The sequence below is a fragment of the Bipolaris zeicola genome (assembly GCF_000523435.1).
Source record: "Bipolaris zeicola 26-R-13 unplaced genomic scaffold scaffold_146, whole genome shotgun sequence".
In the NCBI taxonomy this organism is placed as follows: Eukaryota; Fungi; Ascomycota; class Dothideomycetes; order Pleosporales; family Pleosporaceae; genus Bipolaris; species Bipolaris zeicola.
In genome coordinates, this window is record NW_006912195.1 from 42,181 (window position 1) to 66,521 (window position 24,341).

Below are 24,341 nucleotides of genomic sequence, written 5' to 3' on the forward strand. Positions count from 1 at the left end.
CGCTTTATGGATTTTCTTTATTTTCTTGGTCTTTGGGTTCTAAGAAAGTAGATTAGGTGTGTAGGTAAGATTCATATCTTATGCAGTCTGGACTTGTCGTGCGCCGGGATACAACGGCAGAATGATTTTGACGGCGGCTTCGTAGCTTGTGAATAATATTCCGCCGCTAAACACAGTTCGACCGAGCCTCATCGTTGTGCCCTTCCAGAATCCACGGACGCCATAGTCGAGGAGAACGCTCTTGACGGCTTCGGCGGTACTCGTTCCCTTTGCGCTCTGCGACCGCGTCTTGATGACGTCAAAGGGCTGTGTGGAAAGCGTAGTCACGACACCGGCTACGGAGCCGTTTGCAAAGTTGACAGCAGTATTTTGCTCGATGTTTTTCTTTTTCTCGTAGTCTTTGAGGATGTTATACGTCCCTAGTCGGAACGCCGTCGCGGAGGCCTGTTTGAGCGTGGTACCAGCGAATCCGCGGTAGAGACCTAGAATTCCGTGCTCTTTCCAGATGGTCGCGGTGGCATGCAGACCGGAGCGGAAGCGCTTTTCGGTCCTGGCGTCGTCTATCAGGGCGGTTTTGATGCGCTCCGTTGGTGTCACTGCGGTTATGGATGCGACAACGCCGGCGGCCATGCCGGCGAGGAGGTTGCGCACGGGAGAAAGATTACCGGTTTCCGGATCCGCGAAGGATGCCTTGATTTGGTCGAAGAAGAGGAAGCGGACGCCATCTTTTCCGACGGAGCCCTGGGGTTATGTTGGTCTTGGTGATAACGTATGCGGGGAGTTTGTAACCACACGCCTTGTCGTCCATATAGAAAGAAGACATAGGGTTAATTAAAACCAGCAATTGCATCATACTCGATGCATTAAGCCAATAAAAAGAAAGAAGAAGAGAAACCAAACTTACAAACACCAGCGCTCCACACCCCTTGTACAGCGCCCTTATACCCTCATTCCGATATATCTGTGTAATGACCAAAAACGGGTTCCTGGGCGTCGGCACCCCCTTCTCAGCCCTCAACTGCACTCTTGTCTTTGCGAATTCGAGCGGATACTATAAGGACGGAAGAAAAAAAGAGCACACAATGTAAGTCACGGGGCCATTTCGGAAGTTTAAAAAAACACAGTTTTTTTTGGGGGGGGGGGGTTGTTATTTACCGAGAGAAAGCCTTCGACACCGCCAGCAATACCACCGGCTGCGAGCGAAACTACCGCTGGTATATTGTCGTCCTGGTTTTCGAAGCGAAAAAGTTAGTCCAAGTCAACTTGCTTGAGGCGTGTTGCAGCCAATAGAGGATGAGACTTGCATTGCCGCCGGAGACCATTTGTGTTGGTTGGTTGGTTGGTTGGAGGGAGTGGTATTTTTTTGGGCGTTTTTTTCTTTCTTGTCTAATTAGATGAATCTGCGCGGGTGATGGGTTTTGCGGGTTAGGAAAGAAATGCAAGGCCAAGGGAAAGGGAAAGGGAAATCCGGGCAACCGATTGGGCCTTGCGCTTAGCCGAATCGACGGGAATTCGGATGACGCAGCGGGCAGCGGCAATACCAAAGCGATATTTCCCGACGCGCGATAATTGGATTATCGCAAGTCGTTTCTCGATTTGGGAGGTTTCCAGAAGCACCAACGCTTACCTGAATGGTTCAACGTCAAATATGTCTTCTCTTCGTTTGCAATCCTGGAATGCGACTCATACAGAGCGCTTTTTCGAGCTGGAAACTATGTAGTGCAATTACGACTAACCAAAGCCCATGCATCACTCATCCATCGCAACTAAACTACTAAACCGATTATCCCTAGCCGCAGCATATGACTCCAAGTCCTCGTCCCCATCCTCACTATCGCTCTGATCCCGCACATCACGTCGCGACCTGCCCAATCCCTTCAAAACATCCTCGACATTCCACGCGATCCTCTCTGCGCCAATTCTGGCCCCGACCAAATTCGGCGCACCAGGCCCTAGGCGCAGTCCAGCAAGTCGCCCCGTAACAAAGAGCGGTACGTCATCGTTCCACATCATGTCCTCAGTTAAACAGGGCAGGCCGCCAACGTACTTGATAGGATGCTGTTTCTGGATCGTCTGCAGGAAAGGTATGGTGCGGATATCCGACTGAATGCCCGTAGCAAACACAATGTAGTCAACTGGTGGAAGACTAACTTGCGACGACGACGTCTCGCACGACCAAGTCTTGAAACAAGGGTCCCAAGATATCGATGCGAGTGTTGTATGCGTGTGTAGAGCAATCTTACCATTAGCAATGTGCGTGTCGAGAATCCGGCGGTACCGGGGTGTCATGCTGCCGCCGTTTCGAGCAACCATGATCATTTCCCATCGTTCTAAGAAAAAAGAAAAAAAGGAGACATGTTAGTCTCACAAACTTTCACACAATGTGGTGTCGGAAGCGTACCTTCGTCTGTGTCCGCAGTCCAAAACGCAGCTTGGTTGAAGTTCCGGAATTTGCCGACCCAGTCCAGGTCCATGTCAAAGTACTTTACCTTGAGCGGTCCACGCATCAGCATCCAAACTTTATTTACACCTCGCTTGAGGGCGAGGTCGGCTAGCTGAATGCTCGTTAGGCCGCCCCCAATGATAAGCAGGCTGGTGTTTTGCCGAGCCTGGATCTTGGCGGCGACATGTGGCGCAGGGAACTGCTTGATCTGCATGGCGTGAGAGAAACCTTCGTGTGGGCGTTCACTGGGTAGGCCGGGCACAGGGGGTAGCGATGGGGCGTTCCCAGGGCCAATGGCAAGAATGACTACGTGAGCGAAGCGGACGCCTTTGCCAGTTACCACGCGGAATATCATTCGGTCGTCTTCCGAACCATCATCCGATATAACACTATCGTGTTCAGTATCCGCAAACTTTGCTATCTCTCCGTATTCGATATCCGTCACGCTTTCTTGACGGATCATATCGCTGCCAAGGCGATACCGCCGCACCACCTCGCTGCAGTGTGCATGGAACAAATCCGTCTTTGGCGTAAAGTAGTCTTTTCGATCCCTCTCGTCCACATCTGGTGTCCCACCAAGAAACCTTCCTTGCTTAAGCTTCTTCTTTTTCTTATGCTTGCTGACTTCTTTGCCCGCAATATTGGGGAGAGCCATGATGTCCTTGTCCCTTTCTTGTTCGTATGTGTATGCGAGCAGCCCGTCTCGGTCAGCGGGATCGACGTGGAAGAACATTGGGCTGCGAAGGTAGTCGATGTGGAATGTTTTAAAGAGTCGCTTCCACTTGGACATCCAGTCTGCTCCATCAGCATCGAGAACTAGCATGTCTATTGCTTCTTCTGACGATTCCTGATGCTCGCATCCACAGTCAGAATTCGATGGTGTTGAAGGCGGCGTTGGCAACGAGTCCTTGTTCTTCCGATAGTTCTTGATGTTCATCTTTCGACCGTGCTTCTTTATCCAATGGTATCTCTGATGTTCATCATCGGTAAAGGTCGCGGATGGTGTATGTTCGCGGAGACGTGCTGCAGCTGCTAGACCAGCTGGGCCAGCGCCGACAATCAGAACGTCGTGGATATGCATGGTATTGCGACCTATAGGTTTCCAGCAATCCAATGATTGGAAGAAGTATTGTTGATGAAGAGGTTCTGTAGATTATTAAAGAGCTCTCCGAGCTCATGTATCGCGTGAGTACCTATGTACCGTGATGGCTAGGGCTCCCCATCAGGCACGTCCATCACGGTGCTCCAAGGACAAGCACGACGCAACGACGAAGACACGAGACCACCAAGTAACAGGCCGGGGAGATCTTTACTCCTCCAGGTGAGTATCGAATTCTTGGCTTGTTTGCGGTCCTGCTGCAATTGGGGTCAACACGAAACTTGGCAAAGAGTGTATGTAAATAAGAATAATTTTTGTTAATAAGGTCATGGCATCATTCATACATGGTGAAATGTTTCGGGGCTCTTATTTCGGTCCTCCATGCTGCGAGAGGTCCGCCAGCTCCCTGGGCCGCTCATGCTGGACGCCCGATGTGACTGCGCGTCCTCCATCTCAATGGCGCTTGTGATGAACTCCGGGTCGCGTTCTTCTTTTTGCTTGCCCAAGCCACCATTTATATCCTCTTGGCTCTCAGTCTTCCGGAAAATGTCCCTGAACCCTCGAGGTATCTGTTGTGGCGTCGGTTCAGACCAAGACGCGTCGGGACGTCGTACCGAGGGTGGCTGTGGCTGGGTGGTGGAGCGACCATAAGCATTCGAGGAATCGTACGTGTTGGAGCTCCAGTTGCGAAGGCCAAAGACGCGTTGGATAAGTGGGTAGGTCAGTGGAAGATTTGCACAGAGAATGGCAGTGTACGACTCTCGCAAATACCAGATTGTCCACTCGTTTCCAAAAGGATGTGTGAAGGAGTAGTACTTGTTGAGGGCAGCAGCGACAATGGTAAAAGTTCCAATGCAAAAGATTAGGCCCAAGATGATCTTGTTCTTCTTTGGCAAGCGCACTTTGAACAAAAGCGGCATGGGTATGCTGATGATGATCAAATCGCTGGAAATATTGAACACGGCATTCGTGATGAGGTGGTTCGTTGCGGCGGAGCATTGTTCTATAATAATAAGCGCCATACAACAGAGTTGCCTGCAATATGCTTACTTGAGCTTGGAGGGACTGCCCAGTACTGGTTGAACGGCCTGCACCACACACCAAGGTACAACACCTCCATGACAACAAACGACACGCCAACATAGACGGAAGTGGCAACAACAATCTTGTGTTGCGGCAAGACCAGAGTCATACGATTGTACATGATGAGGAGGCAGGCTTTGATGAGCCAGATTGTGAGGATCTGCATCTGTTCCACTACCAAGACTAGCTTGGAGCCATAAATACGAGTGTTGATCTCGGCTTGAGTATACTGCGAGATGTCGTCACCAGGCGGTATTAGGTTGCTGCTGGTTTTGGCGACCTGGTGCATGATGCTGATGAGCACCGTATCCGTGGCCTGGTTGTAGTTCAGCATCTCTAGTTGCTCAGCTCAGGAGCGCGGGTGACAAACCATGGCAACCAGAATCAAATAGTCGTCGAGTTGCAAAGACTTCCATGATCCCAGATGCAGCCTTCGCGAAATCAAGCGGACAATGACGACGAGCCAGCATATGCCGTAGAATATTCCCGCCTCTGGCTGGAGAATGGATCGCGACATGGGGTGCGAGATGGCGTCGCCAAAGCGCCGAAGTTGTCGCGGGCGCTGCAGTCTGAGCCGGGGGAGTGCGTAGGGCTAGCCGCACGGCGCAAATCGCTCTGGGCGCTTGTCTTGGGTGGATGGGAACGAGTGGGTATGTCTGCTATGTATATACTGCAGATGTTGTAGTAAATTAAAAACTGGGTGGCGAAAGTCGCCACGAGGTGTTGGAAACGTCAGCCGTGGGTGGTGCACCAAGGTCTAGGTCAGCAAGCTGTGCGCTATCTCTTGACCCGTATATGGACTCAGCATGCAATCAGCGCTACTCGTTGACATGGGATTCTCTGCGATGATCAGGAAATAGGGTTGAGGGTGCTCTCGGAAGTTGCCTGGGGAAGTGTCGCTCTGGGGTAGGGTATCGGAGTGGGTTTGTCGCTCTCGAAGTCTGGGGGAGTGGGCGCGGTGTCCTGAGTCGAAGAGACGGACGGATGGATGCAGTTGGCAAGGGATCGCTTAGAGAAAGAAGTCCCCCCGGACCCAAAAAGCCATGTGCTAAAGCACCGAACGAGTTGCAAGGGCCAAATTCGGTAGAGATGTGTGCTTGGGATGATCTGCACGAGGGGCCCGAGTCCAAAGCGGATGTTCACCGTTGGCACCAATGGGACCGTCAGTGGCGCTTGTCCGACAGCCTCGACCCAAAACTGAGGTCTCCAACAGCAGCTGGCGGCGGGGGAGCGGTTAGCCCTAAATACAAAGTAACTGGATAGCCCACGAGGAGCAAAGTCAAATACAAAATCGAGGGTGCAATGCTGGTGGTGATGATGGTGGTGCTTCTTCGGTGGTTCATGCGGCACTGCTTCGGTGGATCCTTGAAAAGACAATCCAGGGCCCAGGTGTGGTCAAAAGCAGTCGAGGATGCGGAAGTGTAGTATGTATGTATGGGGTGAAGCCATCCCACCCCCGTGTTTATCTGGTGGCGTGTATCCTTGACTCGGGCGGCAGACGTTGGGGGAAGCTTTGGCGACGGCGTCTAGCTGTGACGACGAGGTTCACGGTTCAGACGGCACTGCCATCTGTCGCCTGAAGACGGCCCGCGGCCGTAAGCGGAACTAGCCTGGCGCCACCAAGCTGAACAGCTTTTGTGTATGGGCTAGTGAAATCGCATGAACAGAGCGCCAGACCTCTGCTACCCCAATCACCCCCTCCAAAACACGACAGGCTCCATGCTCAACATCGCCCGCGATTCGTGTTGCCATCAGATAATAACGCAGTTCCACTTATATTGCGCCCTCCCGCTTCATTCTCTCACATGCTTCTCGCTAAACAAGTCTACTACCACATGGCATTCCTCGGATACCACTACCAGTGACATTCCCTACTATTCCTCTCCGCATCCTCGGCTCCCACACACAATTGAAGAGAAAAAATTACCCTAGTCGATTGCATATGACTGCACTCGACTGGACTGCATTACCCTATTCACATGTCTGACGTCAGCACAGTCCCCATGCTTTCGAAATTCATCGTGTGCAACGAGAACCCTTAGGCCTCCAGTGCACCACGCTAACACCACCTCCAATCCATCATCGGTAAAGCTACCTGATTTCTATACTTATCCCGACGCTCGCCACAAGTCGGGTTTGGCCTGCGCCAGAGAGGCGACTGCCGTGATACCGGATCAATTGCCATTTGAAGGACCAACCGTAGCCCTTTGTCAGTACCTGCGCCTTGCAGTAGCGTAGCTGCGAGGGGAGATCGGTCCCAATCGTAGGCCTTCTATTCTTCCAGAAGCTGTATAAGCTTTGGTGCCTGAAACCAAATTGGAGCCATCTTGCTGCCCACGGAGAAATCGCCCACCTATCAACATCTTCATCCTTGATGCATCTGCGAGTGCACTTGACTAACAAAAACATGGTTGGGAAATTACAAAAATTCTCTTGCTATCTATCAAACACAATGACATTGCTACGCATGGACCCAGCCCTACCCTCCGTACCCTAAGCCTTTCCAGAAGGTCTCAATCTCTTGTGACACGTCTCTCTGAACCCTATTCTCCTCCCAGACGTCTCCGCTCTGATCCAGCATGCTCGTCCACTCTCGTATCGCTTCATCCTTCCTGCTGTGCCCCGCAAAATGCACCAAATAATCGCCTCTCCTGGCCTGGAACTGCTTTAACCCCTCCTCATCCTTTCGCTCCTCAAACATTTGTGCTGCACCCCCTTCGTATGCATTAAACCAATGCTGGGGTACATATCTTGTTTGACCCCTAAACTGTTCTGTACGAAGAACCTGCTCCATGGCGGATTGCTCGGTAAATGGGAGGTCGACCTCAGGCCTGTAGTGCCGGAAAGCAAGGATAGCGGTGAAGAGTTCGATCGCCCAACGGTTTACGCGAAGGAGGAACACCCCATTGTTGAGACCGTTCCAGTCTTCGGTTACGAGTAAGTGTGTCGTATTTGCTTGGGGTTTTCGCTCCTCATTTGGTTCGTCGTCACGAACCCACCACAAACCGTAGCGTCCCTTCTCGGGTGGAAGGAAGCTCGAGATGGGTCTGCATTGGTCGAGAATGAGAGTATCGCGGTCCACCCATTGAACCCATTCAAGACGTTCCTTCTCTGGTTTCATCATCTCGCGAAAGAGAAGGTCCAAGATGTAGGCTGGCTTGTTCCACAGATCGTCGACAATAGGGTCGCACATGACCCTGACTTCTGTTCCATGGACCAAAGAGTGGAACAAATGTGTTTGAAACGCCATTTGATAATGTTCCCTGGCTTCACCAAAATGCGCAGTAACAATTCCGATGCGTGATCTCGCACTGGCGAAGGGTGAATACTTTCGGCACTTTGCGCGCTTAACCGTTGCTGCTCGAATGAACTCAGGCGGTATCTCTGGCAGACATTTCGAGGCACCATGAGCGAAAAACTGCGGGACTGGTCGGGATGGTGGTCGTGGGTATGGAACCGAGAAACCTTCCGCTGATCCACGAAACCAAAGGATGAACGGAGATCCGACGATCAAAAGACATAACCAAACAAAGAACTTACTAGTAAGCATCGCAGGAGATATGTACATGATTGTAGTGTAAGAAAAAGCGAAAGACGGAAAACAAGCAAGATAGTGATTGCTGAGTTTACACCCGGTAAGGTCCTGATATCACGTTTATGTGACGGCGGCCAAATTATAAAGAGACGATACGAAAGCCACCTCCCACCGCACTCCGCAGACGACAAGCAATCGACGCTGACGAGTACTGCGACGTAGACTTCTTGGACTCATTTCAGCCTCCGCTTCCAGCTGAGCATTCCCGTCTCCTTGTTATCGCAAAAGATAACGGCTCGGCCATACTTGCATTGGCACACACAACCCAAGGGCTTGAGTATGTTTGCGTGCAGTGTACAGACTCCGACTGCCAATCTGCACCATGTTACCAATACTAGCTTCTCACATCTTGTGTCTAGCGTTCAGACTGGGCGTAAGCCTCCAGTCACCGTGTAGTGCTTGTCGGACTTTGCGCATCGGACTTTGATCATTGCGATATCGGGATCGAGCAGCCCATGACAGATGTTGTATTTTCATTCAGGTAAAACAACGGTACCAGTTGATGCATGATCATGGTGGGTTCAAAGAGTCTCCTCTGGATTGAGACATTCAGGGCATCGTCGCAAAAGCTAGCGCTACTTACGTCCGTAATAGACCGAGAGGTATGTTTGGATAGACCTCATCACCGCGTGTTAGCACACTTGGCTTACTGGACTATATGTCTCCAATCAAACTGAGCACATGCCAACGCCAAGGTTGTCATTGTTTGAAATGTCAAGTGTGAAGTTATTGGCAGCTGTAAGGACCAGGGCCATCAGTTTGCCCTCCATCAACCCATTACCCTACTCATCCTGCAAGACATACCTTAGCGAACGCATCATGTCCGAACACCGCGCCACCTAAAAATACACCCATAAGATATGCCATTGCGCACATGGCTTTCGTTCCGGCGCCGAAAATCCCCACGTGTGCGCGGACTTGATGCAGTGGCGCGCACCTGCCCACGAGCCACGCTCGGCAAGCTGCGCAACATGCTACATACACGAAACATGACAATGCCCGCACTACGCCTCAGCCCCAACTATTAAACATAAAGTAAGACAGCTTACCCCTGCATTTCTCCAACAGGATACACCCAGCGACGCCAAAAATTGGAATTGTATATACAGGCATGATGTCCTGCGTCGTCGCTGAGATCATGCAAGAATGTAGAAAATAGATAAGGGAAAGGAAGGTAGGACCAATGAGGTAACGGAAATAGTGGAAACTATACTTTCCTTTGAGGAAAAGAAAATCCTGTTTCCGTCACTACGTTAACCGCTTGGACAAGTGGATATACTAATCCATGTTACTAAGCTATCCACCACGACATATTAATATCTTCGTTACGAGCCATAGTAAAACCCGTGATCATTTTCCATTTTAGGATATATCAGTCTTACATTAGTACCTGATAATTTATCTCCTACAACAAGCTGATTAGTGTATAAGTGACACTCGGTGCGTTGGAGTAGCATTGTAGGGTAAAGGCTGGTAGATGGGTACCCCATATCCCTCACTACTCCGAGGTATTGTGGGAATATAGGAGTGCTCGAACGGGCGTTGGGCAAGGTGAAGTGAGACTGAATTCGATGAGGTAGAGTTGGGCTCATGTTATACCAAATCTCTACCCACTTGCCAACATTCCATCTTTTGACGTTGTTAGTAGTACCATAGCAGCCTAGTAGTCGGCACGTGCCTATTTACATCAACGTCACTTCTTCTCACTCCAAACCGCAACCCTAGATGCCATCTCCATCCCCCTCAAGCCCACAATGACAACTCATGGCGATGATTCCAGCGTCACAGGCAGAGAAGGCACACGCACACGCAACCGCATCTACCGCATAAAACCCCACATCCTGCCCTTCACCGACCACAGCAACACCCAATCCTTACTCCTCTTCGAAGGCAGAGAATCATGTCCCCTCCCACCTCTCTACACCTTCTCCCTCTACTTCACCCACAAAACCGCAAACACCACCACCATCCACCCACTCGACCTCTTCACCGCCATCAGACGCGGCACCCCCCTCCAACACTACCCCTGCCCCTTCCGTCTAGAATTCTCTTTCCTATCCACCCCCTCCGCCCCTACCTCCGATGAAACTTGTATCTCGCACTACCGCGCCGAAAAACAACATCGAGGCGACTACACTGCCCAACTCGCATCCCGGACGCCTGGATCTAGCCCGACGGGCTTACCTGGTTTTGTACCGAGTTACATCGACAATACCTCCTTCGAATTCTACCACGGTCTCTTATTCATATACCAAGGTGCGGGTTGGCGGACAGAAAAGGAAGCTATGCGGTGTGATTCTTTCGATCCTATTTCTCAGGACGAGTATGATGGGGTTGGGGAGGAAGGGGAGGAGGAGGTGCTAGAAGGGGTTGAAATTGTAAATCAGGTAGACAGAAGATGTTTTGATGTTGGTGTTTTTATCTTCCAGCTCTACATTCGATATTGCCCCTGATTTTGCAAGCTTCAGTCTCCACTCGGAATTGATCTCGCAGAGAAAGGTTATTTTGCCAGCGCCTGGGTCACCCTCGATTCGTAGCAGCTGGCGATGATGGCCATCATAATTTCATTGGAGGTCAGTTTTTTTTTGGTAAATCGAGCGATGGGAATCCTCCTGCAGGCCAAAAACACCGTTTAGATTCAAATAGAACTTGGGTAACAGGGGATCCATTCGAGTAGGCAGATCGAATATCATGAAGCAGACATTCATAGTTCTTCTTTTCAAATATTCATGCAAGTACGTCCTGTTTCGATGATGATCATTCTCGTATTAGGCCGAAAAGCCACTATGCTACAACACCACTATCCTAACCAGATCGAGCATAACCACTACCTCCAAGCGTAGCTATACCACCGGTATCACAATTGACCCAATATGATATTCTGCACACTAAGGACGGGCCCTCCAGTTTCCTTGGCATACTGCAGTGCCACTGAAAGCCTTGCCGAACAATTCCCGGTGGGTAGGAAGCCACCACCAATCCATCATGTATCCCGGGACATACGCGCCGCACCGATCATCCATCATCTTCGACATACGGTCCAGGTGCGAGCGCTCAAAGTAAAAGTAGTTTCCAGCTCCACCAGAGTTTTCGCAGGCGTACACGTAAACTCCGTTCTCATTGTATCCGAAGTACGCAGGCCAATCGTTCAACTGTCCAACGCCGATGGGTGTGTGGCTCAATCGCTCTCGCATGAGGTTCATGGCCCTGTCGGTTCCGGCTCGGTTCAGGGTGCCTGCCCAGCAGCCGTACTCCTCTGCGCGCTTGGCACGGCTCGGAACACTAGGAGCAGGTGTAGGTGTAAAGGTGATGTTCTCATTCGTGTCGAGGAAGTGGAGTGTAGAAGTTCCATCCGGGTTGTTGTAGCCCCCAAAGAAACCGTTGGGGAGATCTGGGATCTGAGGCTGTTCTTGGGTGTCTGGAAGAGCCAGGACACTGGTTGCCGTAGCAAGTGCCAGGAGGATAGAAGAGAAGGATCGCATGGTGCTGGAGTTTGCGGGATTGCAAATGAGGCTAGCTGATGAAGTTGCTGGCTGTAGAGATGAGTGGATAGTCAAAGTGAGTGCGCAAGAAGCTCTTTTTATATACAGAGAGCATCTTTGAAGCCTGCAACAATTAGGAGTTCAGATGTCTACAGAGTACAAGGGTTAGTCGTGAGCCAATGCAGATGTGCATGAGTGCATCGTGGACTCGGCGCAGATGTGTATGGTGTTCTGGCCCGTATCCTTAATTTAGCTCTATACCGTAGTCTTGAAGAAGTCCAATCTACACCATGTCTGTGACTGTATCCTGCGCAAACATCAACCGTGAGGTTGTAAACATCCTCTGTGCCAACCAGGATACGTCCCCGGCTCTATCACAGCTATCGTTTAGGCGTGCGATCTAGATGGCAATCTAAAGAGGTATAGATAGTGGCTATAATTAGCTCAGTGCTCGTTATCCTGGGGATTTATGAATTCAAACAACGCTGCCAGGCTGGGCAAACCATATTTGCAGACACGGCCCCCATATTGAATATTCCTTGAACCAGTGTGTGTATATGAGTTCTACGAAGCCAAGGCTCAGAAGAAGGTATGTCACCGAATACCAAGGGTCTCGATGTCGTGAATGAAAGGACTAGTGGGTGGCCTTCACGCAAATGCAGGTGGCCTACACGCAGATGTATGTGGCCTACACATGCAGGGACTTCATTTACACCACGACAAAGTGGTAAAATAAGGCCTGCCCAAGTACCAGGCTCTCTCAGAACTGGTGCGGCTACTTGCTAGCGCGCCAATCACAGTCTGCCAATGCGAACGGGTATCCAACATGCTAGGTTAAATGCAGCTAGTTCCATGCACCCAGAGTCCGAGTGGACGAATCGCAAAAGGCCCGCTCTATATTAATGGGGTTGAATTAGTATGCACGAAGAGAACACGGGGCCTGAGGCTTTGGTACTCCTGTAGATAGAAGGTGCAAGGCCCTGTACTTCCCGTCGCAACTCCTTTTCCTCACCAAGCTGGTGAATAGATAAAGATACAGTAAGGGTAGGCTTAATAAGACCTTGTCTCTATCATAATTCTATCCACAGGTAATGTGACCCTACCCTACCCCTAACCTCGGTCCATACGAACCCAGCCACACCCTTACTATACCTCGTGTTAGAGAGTGCTGGCTGAGGGTGATCACGAAAGAGGATATTCCACCATGAAGTCGCACGAAGGCAAGAAGCTTACAAGCTTCAGGGGCGGGGTGTGTATTACTAGGGGTATTGGCGGCGATGGATAGCAGGGGCCTGTGTATGACTAGCGGTGTGTTCGCTTGTTAGGAAGTAAACAAGATACCGTCCGTCTACACACATAAATTCTTCCATAGCCAGAAAGAACTTCCATCGATTATGACAGCGACGAGCACTTTGAGCTCAATGCCATGTAGGACGACCACGAAAAGCATCAAAGGCTTCGCATGTGTGCTTAATCGATGCAAAACATGCAAAGACATGGGAAATGAAGTTGTAACTTCTGTGTTTAGCTAGTGGGCAGTCCCTATCGCTAATTCCCAGTACGTATTTCTGCATGCGGCTTTCTTGTAGGAGGCTACTCTTGAGTCTTTGGCAATGTATTCTCGCTGCAGTGAATAATTGATTGAATTTCAGCCCAACGTGAATATGCAACAACTGTAGCCTTTATTAGGCTAGCTAGAACACGCCAAGCAAGTCCCGTCTTACTTGGCATCTTAGTTATTACGAATCTATGATGAGTTTATCATATTTGAGGTTCGATAGCTGTCCACTGAGTGCTCCCGGAGACGGTCCACCCATGTCGAGCCGCAAAAACTGTAGATTGATAAGATGTTCAACTTGGTCAGCCTGCCCAAACCAATCTCATCCAAAGCCGGTCCCTTCACTGCCTGGGAAGGTAACTAATGGTAACGTGTTTCACCACCGAGTGGGCCACCTCTCTATACTGTTACACCTTCATAATAGAATTGCGCAACACCACTACAATTTTTCTTATCAAGTAGAATAAAATGCTATTCTTTAGATGCGTCGCTATCCTCTGTATCCTTTAATTCTACTTAGCATATACGGGAATTATATCTAACTTAGCTATGACGTCTGTAGTGCTATTTACTACGTACTCTCTTTGTAGGCGTTATACCCTTATTATAGCTATTACCCTCTACCTTAGCTACTTAATTACCTATCTTACTAACTATCTAGGATCTCCCTAGCTATATATAGCACCTCTTATAAGTTTTTCACTTTATTACTTTACTAATTATAGTTTTAAAGCGATTAAGTTTCTCGTGTATAAGCACTATATTATAAGCTATCTATTAAGCTCTCTTACTTAACTAATATATCTACTCCTTAAGAGAAGTTATAAAAGACCTTTACTAGATTTATATATAGTTTTAAATAAGTATAGCTTCCGCCTCTATTTTACACGCGTTACGCAGCGTTTTTAGCTCCTAAGTAGTAGTCTCTTACGCTAGTAGAGCTAGCGTACGTAATACGACGTTAAGCTATAATAAAATAATATAATAATTATATAGGATAAGCCTAGTATCTTAAAACTCTCTATAGATATTATCTAGTATAATAGCCTTATAATATGTCACGATACTCTAGATAGTAGAGGCTAGATTCCTGCCAGATCCCAGGCTGTACAGATCGTCGATCGTTTGAAGGCTTGTTAGCGTACGCGATGCAGCCCATTTAGAAATTCGACTTTGTCACAATCAATACAGCCTTCCCGTGTCGCTATTTCGATAGCGTTTCGATGGAGCTGTTTGTACGATTGAAATACAGCGACTTCAAGAGGGGATATGTTGTTCCAGAGTTGATTGCTGCGCAATTGTCCTGGTTATGCACGGTGGCATGGTCAATGAGAATGTTCGAACTCGCACCAACGTCAAAGCTGTCAGTGTTGTGGGCGGTCTGATTGGGAGGCAAACTGTCACTATCTGAATTGTGGATAATCATGTAACTAACTGTGAAACTTTCGCAGTCGTTGATGCTTACAGCTTGGATGGGGGTGTTCTCAAGGTAGAGATGGTTGCTTGATTACTTACCAGCGAGATTGTGGCCAGCCAAGGATTTTAGCTTGGCTGAGACGGTTTTACTGCTGACTTTCCCGTTCTAGTAAATCTTTCCTTGGCCGACGAGCATGGCGCTTGCTTCACCGGTGACGAGACTATCTTTGCCACTGATGCTGAGAAGAGGGCCACCAAATCCTTTTGGAACGCCCTAGGTCGAGACCCCCCGGAAATTAACAGAGATCCCATCGGCGGGTCTAGAGAGATTAAAGGTAACGTCAGGCGGAATAGTGACGGCGTGGATGGTGATGGAAGAACATTCTGATAACTGATTGATTACCGCGCTGGGGTCTATCTTGCCAGTGAAAAGACAGGGACTTCCGCGTTCAGCAACCGTAAGATCAAAATGATATGCAAAAGTAAGCTCCGTATTAGATTCTGCGGTCACGATTGTTGTGAGAACAGAGCAAAGGAGACTGACGCTCAAAGCAGGCATCGTAATGTATTGGGGGCGTTCACTTTGCTAAAAATTTCGAAGCGATGTTCGAGTATCTGACAGTTGCGATGTTATTGGTGTCTTGATCTTCTACGACATTTATACTAAAGCAGAAAACGTGCGGCCAATATAAGGCGGACACGAACTCACCACTCATCTCTATAATACGATACCGACCGTAAAAAAAGGCCTTCAAGTATCCGAGTGGTTATGTATTCACGCCGGTTCCATTGAGAAAGATGCTTTGTCTAACTAGGAGTAAACCCTCGAAAGTGTTAGGGTATCCGTGAGGTCTTAGTGATACGCAGATGTCAAGACATCGCGGGTTTCCGCTAAGGCCTTGATTGATAACTGCTCCCCTCGAAGTCGACATTTCCTTTCAATCGCATAGCTGCTCCTTCAGAAACACAGGTTCCTACATTCAGCTCGCTCACTGGTCCCTCACGGGGTATGCTTGTGGCATTCTAAAGAAGGGTCGCTAGCTCAGTCTGAATTCACAGACCTGTAACAGAGGGCCCCCTTAGCTTGTGTTGAGTGATTACAAAGGACTTGAATGGTAGAAACCTAGCAACTATCAAGCATGAGGATTATTCTGCTCGGATGTGTGGTTTTGTTTCGAAACAAGATCGGCCTAGGACTCGCAATCCTGTCTATGTTTTCAGCCAGTTATGGGAGAGCTAGAGCTTTAGTAAGTAAGCTGCGCGATTTAAAGCATCCACATCTGCATCCGCATCCGCATCCGCATCCACATTTGCATCCGCATCCACATTTGCATCCGCATCCGCATCCGCATCTGTATCCACATCTGCATCCGCATCACATCGGCCGCCCCCTTTGGACAAGGACCAGCCTTAGTTCGCTAAAGTCCAACGGCGCTTCCGTATTAAAGTGCCGCTACATTGATGTCATTTTGATACAGCAACATCTCAAACAGAGTTCCCGTAATTTCATATATTTTTTACATATCTCGGGAGTCCGGCTTCTTGTATAGCCAGACAGTTTCGCCATTATGGCTAGGATCACAATCGACGTCGTAATCGACATAGGATGTCCCTTTGTAAGTGTGGTGCAAATCACCGAACTATCACCTTTGGGAGCCTATATTAATTCCGAAAGCAGTGCTACGTAGCCTTAAAACGTATCACGAGAGCTATTCAGACGCACCAAGATAGATGCCCCAACGATTCGATCATAGTCCAATGGCATCCGATGATTCTTCAACCAAACGCACCCAAGGTCTCCATAGATATTTCAACCTACATTGCCTCAGTGTTCGGACCAGAGGCGAAAGACGCAAAATTAGCACGCGAACAGGCGCTTGGTCGCGCCGAAGGCATTAATTTTAACAATCGCCGCAAGATCGGCAGCACATACGATGGTCACCGCTTGATACATCTTGCTGGCGAGAAATCCAGCACAATGCAGCTTGCTGTTGTGAAAAGGCTGTTCGAGGGTCATTTTGAGGACGGCCAAGACCAGTCATCCTATGACTTTCTTATGAGCGTAGCCGTAGAATCAGGCATCGAGAGATCGGAAGCTAAGGCTTGGTTGAATTCACGCGCAGGTGCTCTTGAAGTTGACGAGAAGATTGCCAAGGCAACTATGAGAGGAGTCAAAGTTGTTCCCGACATCACTATTGCTGGACGCTATCGAATTGGAACTGGTTATGAAACGGATCGTTTAATTCATGTATTAGAAAGGCTGGAGCAGAGGGAGTCTAAGATGACTGTTTCAGAAGATTGGAAATATTAGCTGGACTTGCTTAAGCATAGGTAGTTGACTAGAGGATTCCCAGCAACTTCTCCAGCCTCAAAACATTGCAAAGAGAAACATAATGAATTGAAGGACGATTGAATTGAGAAGGCGGTGATGTTACCAGCAAAAAGGTAGCGCATCTTATCGAAGGCTGGCTATTACTCAGCACAAGATGTCCTACACTTAGGTCACCTATCATCGAAATTGAAGGTTGAAAACTTGAAAAACGTAGGAACAGCTGACATTTGCGCTTTGTAAATGGATTTATGATCTTAATAAGCATAATGTGCTTCACACAGGTGTAGCAACACCAGATCTTAAATGGACCAGGCTGCAAGGTCAAATGTATGGTTTGCAGTGCAATATACAGCATGGATAGCATGCAATAAGAAAAGGTCATGAGAAGACACTGCGGACACGGAAAAGAATGCTGATATTGCGCGTTCTTGCTATGCACGATGAAACAAGATCATTCTCAGGCCTTGTGGAGAGACGGGGTTCGCCAAACTTTCCCCCCAAACACACCAAATCATTAGACACTATAACACTGGAGACTTTATGTGTTGACGGGGTAACAACGTTCTGATAGGAATTTATTGTGGTAGAGTAGCTGTACAAGAGGCACAAATGCCATATTTGTCGACAGACGGCTCACTGAGCCAATTTTTTCCACGAGTTCCTTGCAGAGACTCTGTCCCACCAAGCCTGCACATTGGGACGAGTTCCAACCAAATCACCCTCGTTGACCTCGAACAACTTCGACATCAACGGCATGTAAAAAATGTCTACCAAAGAGAAATTGGTGCCGCCCATGTAATCCTGCTTAGCAAGGATACCGTCGAATACGTCAAGCTTTTCGGCAAGAGTTTTTTTTGCATTCTCGAGAGCTACCTCGTCAACGGGCTGGCCAAACATGCTTCAAAAAGTTCAGTGATGCTTTCCATGGAGTTGCTTGTGTATACAACTTACGGGCGGATCTTCTTCTGGGTGAATATCTCCTGGGCGAACCGGTCGAAGTTGTTTTGCTCGACAGAAGCCCACTGTTCAAAGAGAGCCCATGCTTTCTCATCCTGGAAGGAAGGTACAAGAGGGGTGCCCTGGTTAGCAAACTTTATGGCCAAGAAACGCGAGATGGCGCGTGACTCTGTAAAGTCATTAGTTCCGTGACGAAAAAGAAGGAGCTCACAGCGGACTGACCAAACAGCACGAAGCCGTTGTCTTCGAGGATTGGAATCTGACCAAAAGGATGCTTCTTCCTGTGCTGCTCGGTCTGAATTTCGTCATTAGTTGATCCACAGCTAAGACCGGAGTTTGTTTACCTTGTGCTCGCCAGCGGCAATGTTCGGAGCATGCAGCGTGAAATCTTCGACCCCTTTCTCAGCAAGGACAAGTAATGGGCGAAGTGTGCAGATTGAGTGCGCAATGCCAGTAAGGTTGAACGACATGATGAAGACTGAAAACGATATTGCTGCGTGCAAAAACTCTCTAGGATCTGCTTGTTCGAATAAGAGCGCTGCAGTTCGTGATTTAAGTAGACACGTCCAAGGTCCGTTCGTCCGCTGCGGGAGAATGCTTCGTAATCTGTGTGTCGCAGCTTTTGAATTGCTGACTGATCGACTTGATATACATCCGCATTCCTAGGTGCGGGAGAAACCTCTAGCTCAACTAGTAGGTCTTGGTAGCATGCTTTAGTTACGATAACCCTGCATTAGGATCTTCTGCTGACAAAAATAAGCCCGGGCCACTCTTTGATATGTCACTTGGTATAACTAAATATCCTGCGAAAGTTTTGTCCGAACTTCGGATTAGTCACACATATTCCTGGATGACCGCATTTTCAAGCGGTAGGTCCAGCGCTAGGTACTATGCTAAATCAGTTGTCTCGTTCCAGTTTGCTATATCGGCTACGGCTAATGGGTGCATCCCTGTGACTTTCTGGAGACAACCTAGTCTGTATTATACCATCACAAGCGATGAACACTACTTGCTGAAGTGTCTTCACTCACTGATATATGTGCTCCTATTTCATTAGCTATTTAACAAGATAGAATGTGCAGGTACTGTCATTGTGATGCTTCAAGCACTTCTAGCTGGAAACTACATGGTAAGTCTAGGTGGTTCACCGCCCTGCCCTACATGCGTATGGATGTAGCGTGCATGGTACAGTATGCGAACGAGAAAAAAAGCCACTGAACATGATATCTTCTTCCGGCAACCATCTTAATTGAATCATCCTCAACTAATAGAGTTTCTCTCAATTACTGAACAAAAAACCATAATTGCTAGATTTCAGAATTTCTGGGGCAAAGTCGCCGTAATTTTCGTCCAGTTCGCCCAGTTCGAGAATGTCACAAAAGAATTTACGCGCCTTGCTAGTCAGCATTGGCACATTGCTTAATAGTCCTTCTGCAAGCTGTAGCCAGTCTACGACTTGCGCGAACTTTGAACATATTGACTGGATTCCCCATGTGTCAGCTTGTCGCTGCAGAACTGGCAAGGAACCCAGCTTGATTGCTTACCTCTCTTGTTTGTTCAAAAACCGTCACCTTTTGGTCGGTTTGTGAAGCGATCAGCGCACAAGTTGCAATACTCCAGATTGTTCTACAGCCGTTGAGAAGCCGGTGTACTTCGCATCCCTCTGATTTCAGCCGCTCTAAATATTGGACGAAGTCGTGAATGAGTTCGACATCGGTTTCAGCGTGGGCTGATGCTGGATATGCAAGGGTTTCCGACAGTAAAACGAGGATTGCGGAGAGTGGGAAGCACAGCGTTTGCCTTTTTAGGTGGTTAGATTCAAGAGATTGGTCACCAGACATGACTTATGGCAAACCTACCAGAGGTGTGTGAAGGGTTGGGGTTGCAAGCGGAGCAGCACATCAAGTGTTCCACGGGCTGCCATCGCGCACCTAGCTCTAGCCATCCTGCTGGTAGCAAAGATTTTGTTTGATGTGGAAGACTGTACTTCTTGCATATCCGGATTCAATGTTGCCATATCCAATAAGACCGCCGCTGTCATACTGATCTTGCTAATGCAACTGAGGTAAGTGTAGTGCAATATAGCGACAGGCATCTCGAGGCGTGGAGTCCCGTACGCTCTGGAACTAGGTTGGGTTTCTGTAGGCAAGAAACATTTCCATTCCTCAAGCTCTTGATGGATCTTTGTGACAGCTTCTAGCAGATCAGTGCTCTCCTGCATGGACAGTCGCCTGGAGGAAACTCGTTCGAGCAGCTTGTGTATCCGCAACTGTGCAACGGCAAAAAATGCTTGTTGTCGAAGAATGCCGCCCCGATGTTGCCTTGCAAGGCGTGCCGTGTGATCGCCAGGGCTGAAAACATGACAGTGCTCGACTTCGGGGAGTTCAATGACAATACTCTCTTCATCTAGCGGTGAGGGTATACCGTATCTGTGCGTCACATCAGCGTTCAAAATGTACACCGCCCAAAGAATCCGTTTGTGTCTTTCTGCTACTTCGGCATCGAGACCAACATAGTATTCCTGCTTTTGCAGACCAAGCATATGGGCCATGTGGGCTGCAGCCGCTGTCAGCTGTGCAGCGAGGCCGGCGTCGGCTGTGCGTAGCATGAACAAGGCCATGACCAGTAGTGCTTCGCAAGAGGATATCGCAGGTCCTCGAGCTATGAGCTCGGCGTACATCGCGAATGCGTTCTTAAAGAATGCCCATGCGATAGGTGAAATCGCGGTGAGAGATCTGTTATCTGTCCTGTGGAGCGTAGATATTCCAAGGAGTGAGCATACAGTCATCCATCGGCACGGGTGGCGGTCGCGGTCGTCCGGACCAGCAATGTAGTGCTCGTCAAGTTGATGCAGAAGGATTTCTTCTTCGAGGAAGACACCACGGAGCTGGATTTCTTCGATTACTGGCTGCAGTAAACACACAGTGCGGTGTTTAGAAGGAAGGCATGCGAAGACCTTTCTCTCAGAGCAGCCCAGATCTACCCGGGCCTGCATTTGGTTCATTGTCGCGTGAACGTCGGCGGCAAACGCTGCAAACGCTGCAAACTTCTTGGCGGCTGCAGGCAGTATTTGCGTGGTCTCGTCTGTGGCCCATGGACCTTGAGCCGGATCGTCCATGACAGTATATCTCAGAGTGGTCTGTTCTATGGAAAGGTTTGTCAGATATCGAGACTCTGTACTGTCACCCACATACTCACCCTCGCCGGAGTCTTCAGCGGTCCTGCCACTGTGTACTTGGTTGTAGCTGCTTTGTATATCAATCTCGAAGAGTTGTGCTGCAGAGGCTAGTTCAGATGACAAATCATTGTGAACCCGCTGTTGCATAGAGTGCGCGCTGAGCTCTTTGCTGGAAAACATGAGTCCCTTATCTGCTTCTTCGGCGCTCCAGCGACGGCTTACTTCTTTCCAGGGCCCCGTTGTCGCCGCGCTGTGTATACGCAATGTCTACTGTGCTTTGCGCAGTGGTTACAACAAGGCTTTGCTCCATCACAGCGTCTTTTTCTTTGCTGACATTCATGGCAAGCCTGTTTGGTATCATTATCGGAGCTTGTGTCTCTTTCAGGAGCAAGTCGAAGAAAAGAGTGCTTACGTTGGTGATTCTTTTGCGATTGAGCATGTCTGCGAGAGTGTTGGCTTCTAGGGTTGCTTCGGCGCTGTACATCCTGCATTGAACATGCTAGAGAAACACCAAAGGATGGTTTCTGTGAACTCGTGTTGGTTACGGGGCGGACGCGATACGATCATGTGATTTCGGGTGTCTCCCCAGTGCGATTCGAACCTACCTTGATGAAGCGTCGATCAGAGAACACGCCCTGTCTGAGATCAATCGTATGAGGAAATTCTGAGGCTCGCACCGATGCTGGAGGCACGCTTGCCCCCGAATAAGAGGCAGAATGATGCCACAGAAGGCTTGACCATAAACGGCATGGTATGCGGATGCATTTTGTATCCGCATAATTAGTAACCACCCAACCTAGCCAGCTGAAGGCCCCACCCAACCTGACACGACGCTCTTCATAACTACCACAATGCCGCGCCAACAACGCTCTACATAGACTACCCATGAAGAGAGAATAAGTCTTGCTATAGCACTCTGTCGTAATAATTGAAGGCAGCCCATCTATACTCTCGCAAAAGTGTACAATCTGCCAAAAACAACACTATATAAGCGCCTCTATAGTACCTAGCTATACTTGACTAGAAATAGCAGGAAAATACCCGCTATACTACCTCAGGATGTTCAACCCCCACTCTACCATGTTTATCCTACTACCAAGTCAGCTCTTCTCTTCTTGTATTGCCTACTAGGTTTAGTTGTAGAGCTATTATATTGTAATAGGTGAAGCGCGAGCGGAAGCGTGCGCATTCTGCGGCGGCGGCGCGGGGAACGTTGCAGTCTCTCTCTTCTGGCGAGTCTCTGCGCACCATGGGGAACCCTGAGGAACAGCTGCTACTGTGCTGGCGGAAGCGACGGCGGCGCGGTGGCTGTGTGTCGGCCGCGACATGCACCATGTCGCTGAGTGCGTCAACGAACCTGATCAGCGGCTGCGCGTCCATGGGCTGCGCGTCCCACGTGATGCGTACTCAGGCCTGTAGCGCAGCGAGCATGAGGTCCTTGAGCGCGATGCGGGTGTGTGTGTGTGTGTGTGTGGCAGAGTAGTAGTGGGAAGCGTGGCCGCAGGGAAGATGGCGCCAAAGTTGAGGCTCCAGGTTGTTTGCTCGCCGCCAGCTCGTCGATGAAGGACCGGAACTCGTGGCTGATGAGACACGGACTGGCCGACGACCTTACTCCCACGCCATGTTGTGCTGATGTAGCTATCTAGCTGGTACAGCACTTGAGCGTCGCGCCGGCTGTGCCCGCCATTCACCCGCACGTTTTCCGCGTCCTACAGCAGTTGTTCCAACGCGGCCGGGTTGTTCAAGTGCCAGTATGGCAGCGTCCGCTTCACCGCATCTACTAACCTGCGCTGCTTGAAGCCCGCCACGGTGAGCATGGAGAACACGCCCACGCTGCGATTAAAGTTGAACAGGAAATGCCCGCCGTGTGACTGGCACCGACAAGGCAGCCAGGGCCATGGATTGGAAGTCAACACGCCGGATATAGGCGTTCGTGTGCGTTACTAACTTGAGCTCGCTGATATCGTATGCGAGCAGAGTGGCTGCGATCCACAGTCCGGTCGTGTTCTGAATCCGCTCCTGCGCCATGTCGACCTGATCATCGAGTTGCCTCTTTAGTCTGTCATGCCTCTGCTTGCTCGGTACACTGTCCAGGATGCTCGTCATGACCTGCGTGTCATTCGTATTGAATATCTCCAGCTGCTCAATCGTGTGCACAGTTTCCATGTCGCAGCCCATGGCGTTCGCCCAGATGGTCCACTTCGCCGTGGGGAGAATGTCCTCCATTTGCTCTAGGTAGTAAAAGTTGAGTCCCATATAGGCATGCCGCTCCGATTCCCATCGTCTTTGGATAGCTTCCTGCGCCTCTTCACCCACTTGTACAACGCCGGCGTCCTCGTCCGTGTGCTCAGGCCCAGGCTCAGGATTTGTTGATGCACTACTGCTGCGACTGCTTCTTGAATCTTCAGACTCGCCGCTTGTTGACCTTCTTCGACGAGTCCTTGCTCGTAATCTGCTGCGGAAGCGGGTCTGAGCCATGCTGAGATCAAGCACTTTGTTCACAAGCGGCAGGCGCCCTGCAGCAAGCCAGAAGAGATATTCTAAGCTTATCGCATCTGGTGCCAGACTTCCTCTCAGCTGCTGATTGTACGGCGCCAGATAGAGGCAGTCTGGATGCCCGCTCTCGTCATGGGCCAGACATCTCAGCGGCCCGATGCTGCCGTGCAGCACGTCACGCTCATCCTCGCCAATGTCTTGGTCATAGTCCAGTCGAGTGTTGCTCTTGTTCAAAATCACCTGCCATTTGTCCCCACGATCACTGTAGCGTCCAAGCAGCCCCAGAACCAGGACCCAGAGTTTATGCGTCGGGAGCCATGTCTGACGGTCTTCGATCACTAAGTGGACGCTTCAATCCTAAGATCCTAGCAGAGAAAAGGCACGTAAGGCGGAGCAGAAAACGATCCATCCTATCTTATTAGGAGCGTCTACGAGGCAGTCGTCTTTGCTCTGCCCATCAAATTGCCCGGGAACTTGTGGAATGTCTGTCAATCTAGGCATGCGTGCTCGTCCAAGTATTCCCGTATCACGCCAAATCCATATTCCAGAGGAAACAAAGCGATGCAGTGGGTCGTCAATCGCCCGGCAGGCAATGTGTCGCTCCGAGCGGAGGGTACTTAGCCCACAGTATTATTATTATTATTATTCCATTATAGTCCTGTATCAGCCGTTGGCTATGTAAGACTTTGGCCAAAGGCCGTT

The 24,341-nt window shown here is 49.5% G+C and overlaps 10 protein-coding genes across 10 annotated transcripts; 3 read left to right on the forward strand and 7 right to left on the reverse strand.

Moving 5' to 3' along the window:
• Nucleotides 1–78: 78 nt before the first annotated feature.
• On the reverse strand, nucleotides 79–1,322 carry COCCADRAFT_38933 (uncharacterized protein; the record flags this gene model as incomplete). Its single annotated transcript, XM_007716612.1, has 4 exons — nucleotides 79–741; nucleotides 905–1,051; nucleotides 1,156–1,227; nucleotides 1,305–1,322. The coding sequence occupies 4 exons, from the start codon at nucleotides 1,320–1,322 to the stop codon at nucleotides 79–81; spliced, it is 900 nt and encodes a 299-aa protein (XP_007714802.1).
• A 427-nt stretch (nucleotides 1,323–1,749) lies between these two features.
• COCCADRAFT_102649 (uncharacterized protein) lies at nucleotides 1,750–3,524 on the reverse strand (the record flags this gene model as incomplete). The annotated part of the gene is made up of 2 exons (XM_007716613.1): nucleotides 1,750–2,330; nucleotides 2,402–3,524. 2 exons carry the CDS (start codon nucleotides 3,522–3,524, stop codon nucleotides 1,750–1,752), a joined length of 1,704 nt encoding a protein of 567 aa, XP_007714803.1.
• A 356-nt stretch (nucleotides 3,525–3,880) lies between these two features.
• Nucleotides 3,881–5,142, reverse strand: COCCADRAFT_28287 (uncharacterized protein; the record flags this gene model as incomplete). Its single annotated transcript, XM_007716597.1, has 3 exons — nucleotides 3,881–4,545; nucleotides 4,593–4,941; nucleotides 4,996–5,142. The coding sequence occupies 3 exons, from the start codon at nucleotides 5,140–5,142 to the stop codon at nucleotides 3,881–3,883; spliced, it is 1,161 nt and encodes a 386-aa protein (XP_007714787.1).
• Nucleotides 5,143–7,104: 1,962 nt separating this feature from the next.
• Nucleotides 7,105–8,651, reverse strand: COCCADRAFT_102636 (glycosyltransferase family 34 protein; the record flags this gene model as incomplete). Its single annotated transcript, XM_007716614.1, has 2 exons — nucleotides 7,105–8,043; nucleotides 8,610–8,651. 2 exons carry the CDS (start codon nucleotides 8,649–8,651, stop codon nucleotides 7,105–7,107), a joined length of 981 nt encoding a protein of 326 aa, XP_007714804.1.
• A 1,323-nt stretch (nucleotides 8,652–9,974) lies between these two features.
• COCCADRAFT_102695 (uncharacterized protein) lies at nucleotides 9,975–10,673 on the forward strand (the record flags this gene model as incomplete). The annotated part of the gene is made up of 1 exon (XM_007716615.1): nucleotides 9,975–10,673. One exon carries the CDS (start codon nucleotides 9,975–9,977, stop codon nucleotides 10,671–10,673), a length of 699 nt encoding a protein of 232 aa, XP_007714805.1.
• A 435-nt stretch (nucleotides 10,674–11,108) lies between these two features.
• On the reverse strand, nucleotides 11,109–11,702 carry COCCADRAFT_38937 (uncharacterized protein; the record flags this gene model as incomplete). Its single annotated transcript, XM_007716616.1, has 1 exon — nucleotides 11,109–11,702. The coding sequence occupies one exon, from the start codon at nucleotides 11,700–11,702 to the stop codon at nucleotides 11,109–11,111; it is 594 nt and encodes a 197-aa protein (XP_007714806.1).
• Nucleotides 11,703–16,244: 4,542 nt separating this feature from the next.
• COCCADRAFT_28290 (uncharacterized protein) lies at nucleotides 16,245–16,987 on the forward strand (the record flags this gene model as incomplete). Its single annotated transcript, XM_007716598.1, has 2 exons — nucleotides 16,245–16,292; nucleotides 16,355–16,987. 2 exons carry the CDS (start codon nucleotides 16,245–16,247, stop codon nucleotides 16,985–16,987), a joined length of 681 nt encoding a protein of 226 aa, XP_007714788.1.
• Nucleotides 16,988–17,641: 654 nt separating this feature from the next.
• COCCADRAFT_102666 (uncharacterized protein) lies at nucleotides 17,642–18,435 on the reverse strand (the record flags this gene model as incomplete). The annotated part of the gene is made up of 4 exons (XM_007716617.1): nucleotides 17,642–17,906; nucleotides 17,960–18,134; nucleotides 18,188–18,260; nucleotides 18,310–18,435. The coding sequence occupies 4 exons, from the start codon at nucleotides 18,433–18,435 to the stop codon at nucleotides 17,642–17,644; spliced, it is 639 nt and encodes a 212-aa protein (XP_007714807.1).
• An 809-nt stretch (nucleotides 18,436–19,244) lies between these two features.
• On the reverse strand, nucleotides 19,245–21,083 carry COCCADRAFT_102690 (uncharacterized protein; the record flags this gene model as incomplete). The annotated part of the gene is made up of 4 exons (XM_007716618.1): nucleotides 19,245–19,445; nucleotides 19,510–19,765; nucleotides 19,825–20,873; nucleotides 20,949–21,083. The coding sequence occupies 4 exons, from the start codon at nucleotides 21,081–21,083 to the stop codon at nucleotides 19,245–19,247; spliced, it is 1,641 nt and encodes a 546-aa protein (XP_007714808.1).
• Nucleotides 21,084–22,392: 1,309 nt separating this feature from the next.
• On the forward strand, nucleotides 22,393–22,941 carry COCCADRAFT_28293 (uncharacterized protein; the record flags this gene model as incomplete). The annotated part of the gene is made up of 2 exons (XM_007716599.1): nucleotides 22,393–22,600; nucleotides 22,790–22,941. 2 exons carry the CDS (start codon nucleotides 22,393–22,395, stop codon nucleotides 22,939–22,941), a joined length of 360 nt encoding a protein of 119 aa, XP_007714789.1.
• Nucleotides 22,942–24,341: the final 1,400 nt, after the last annotated feature.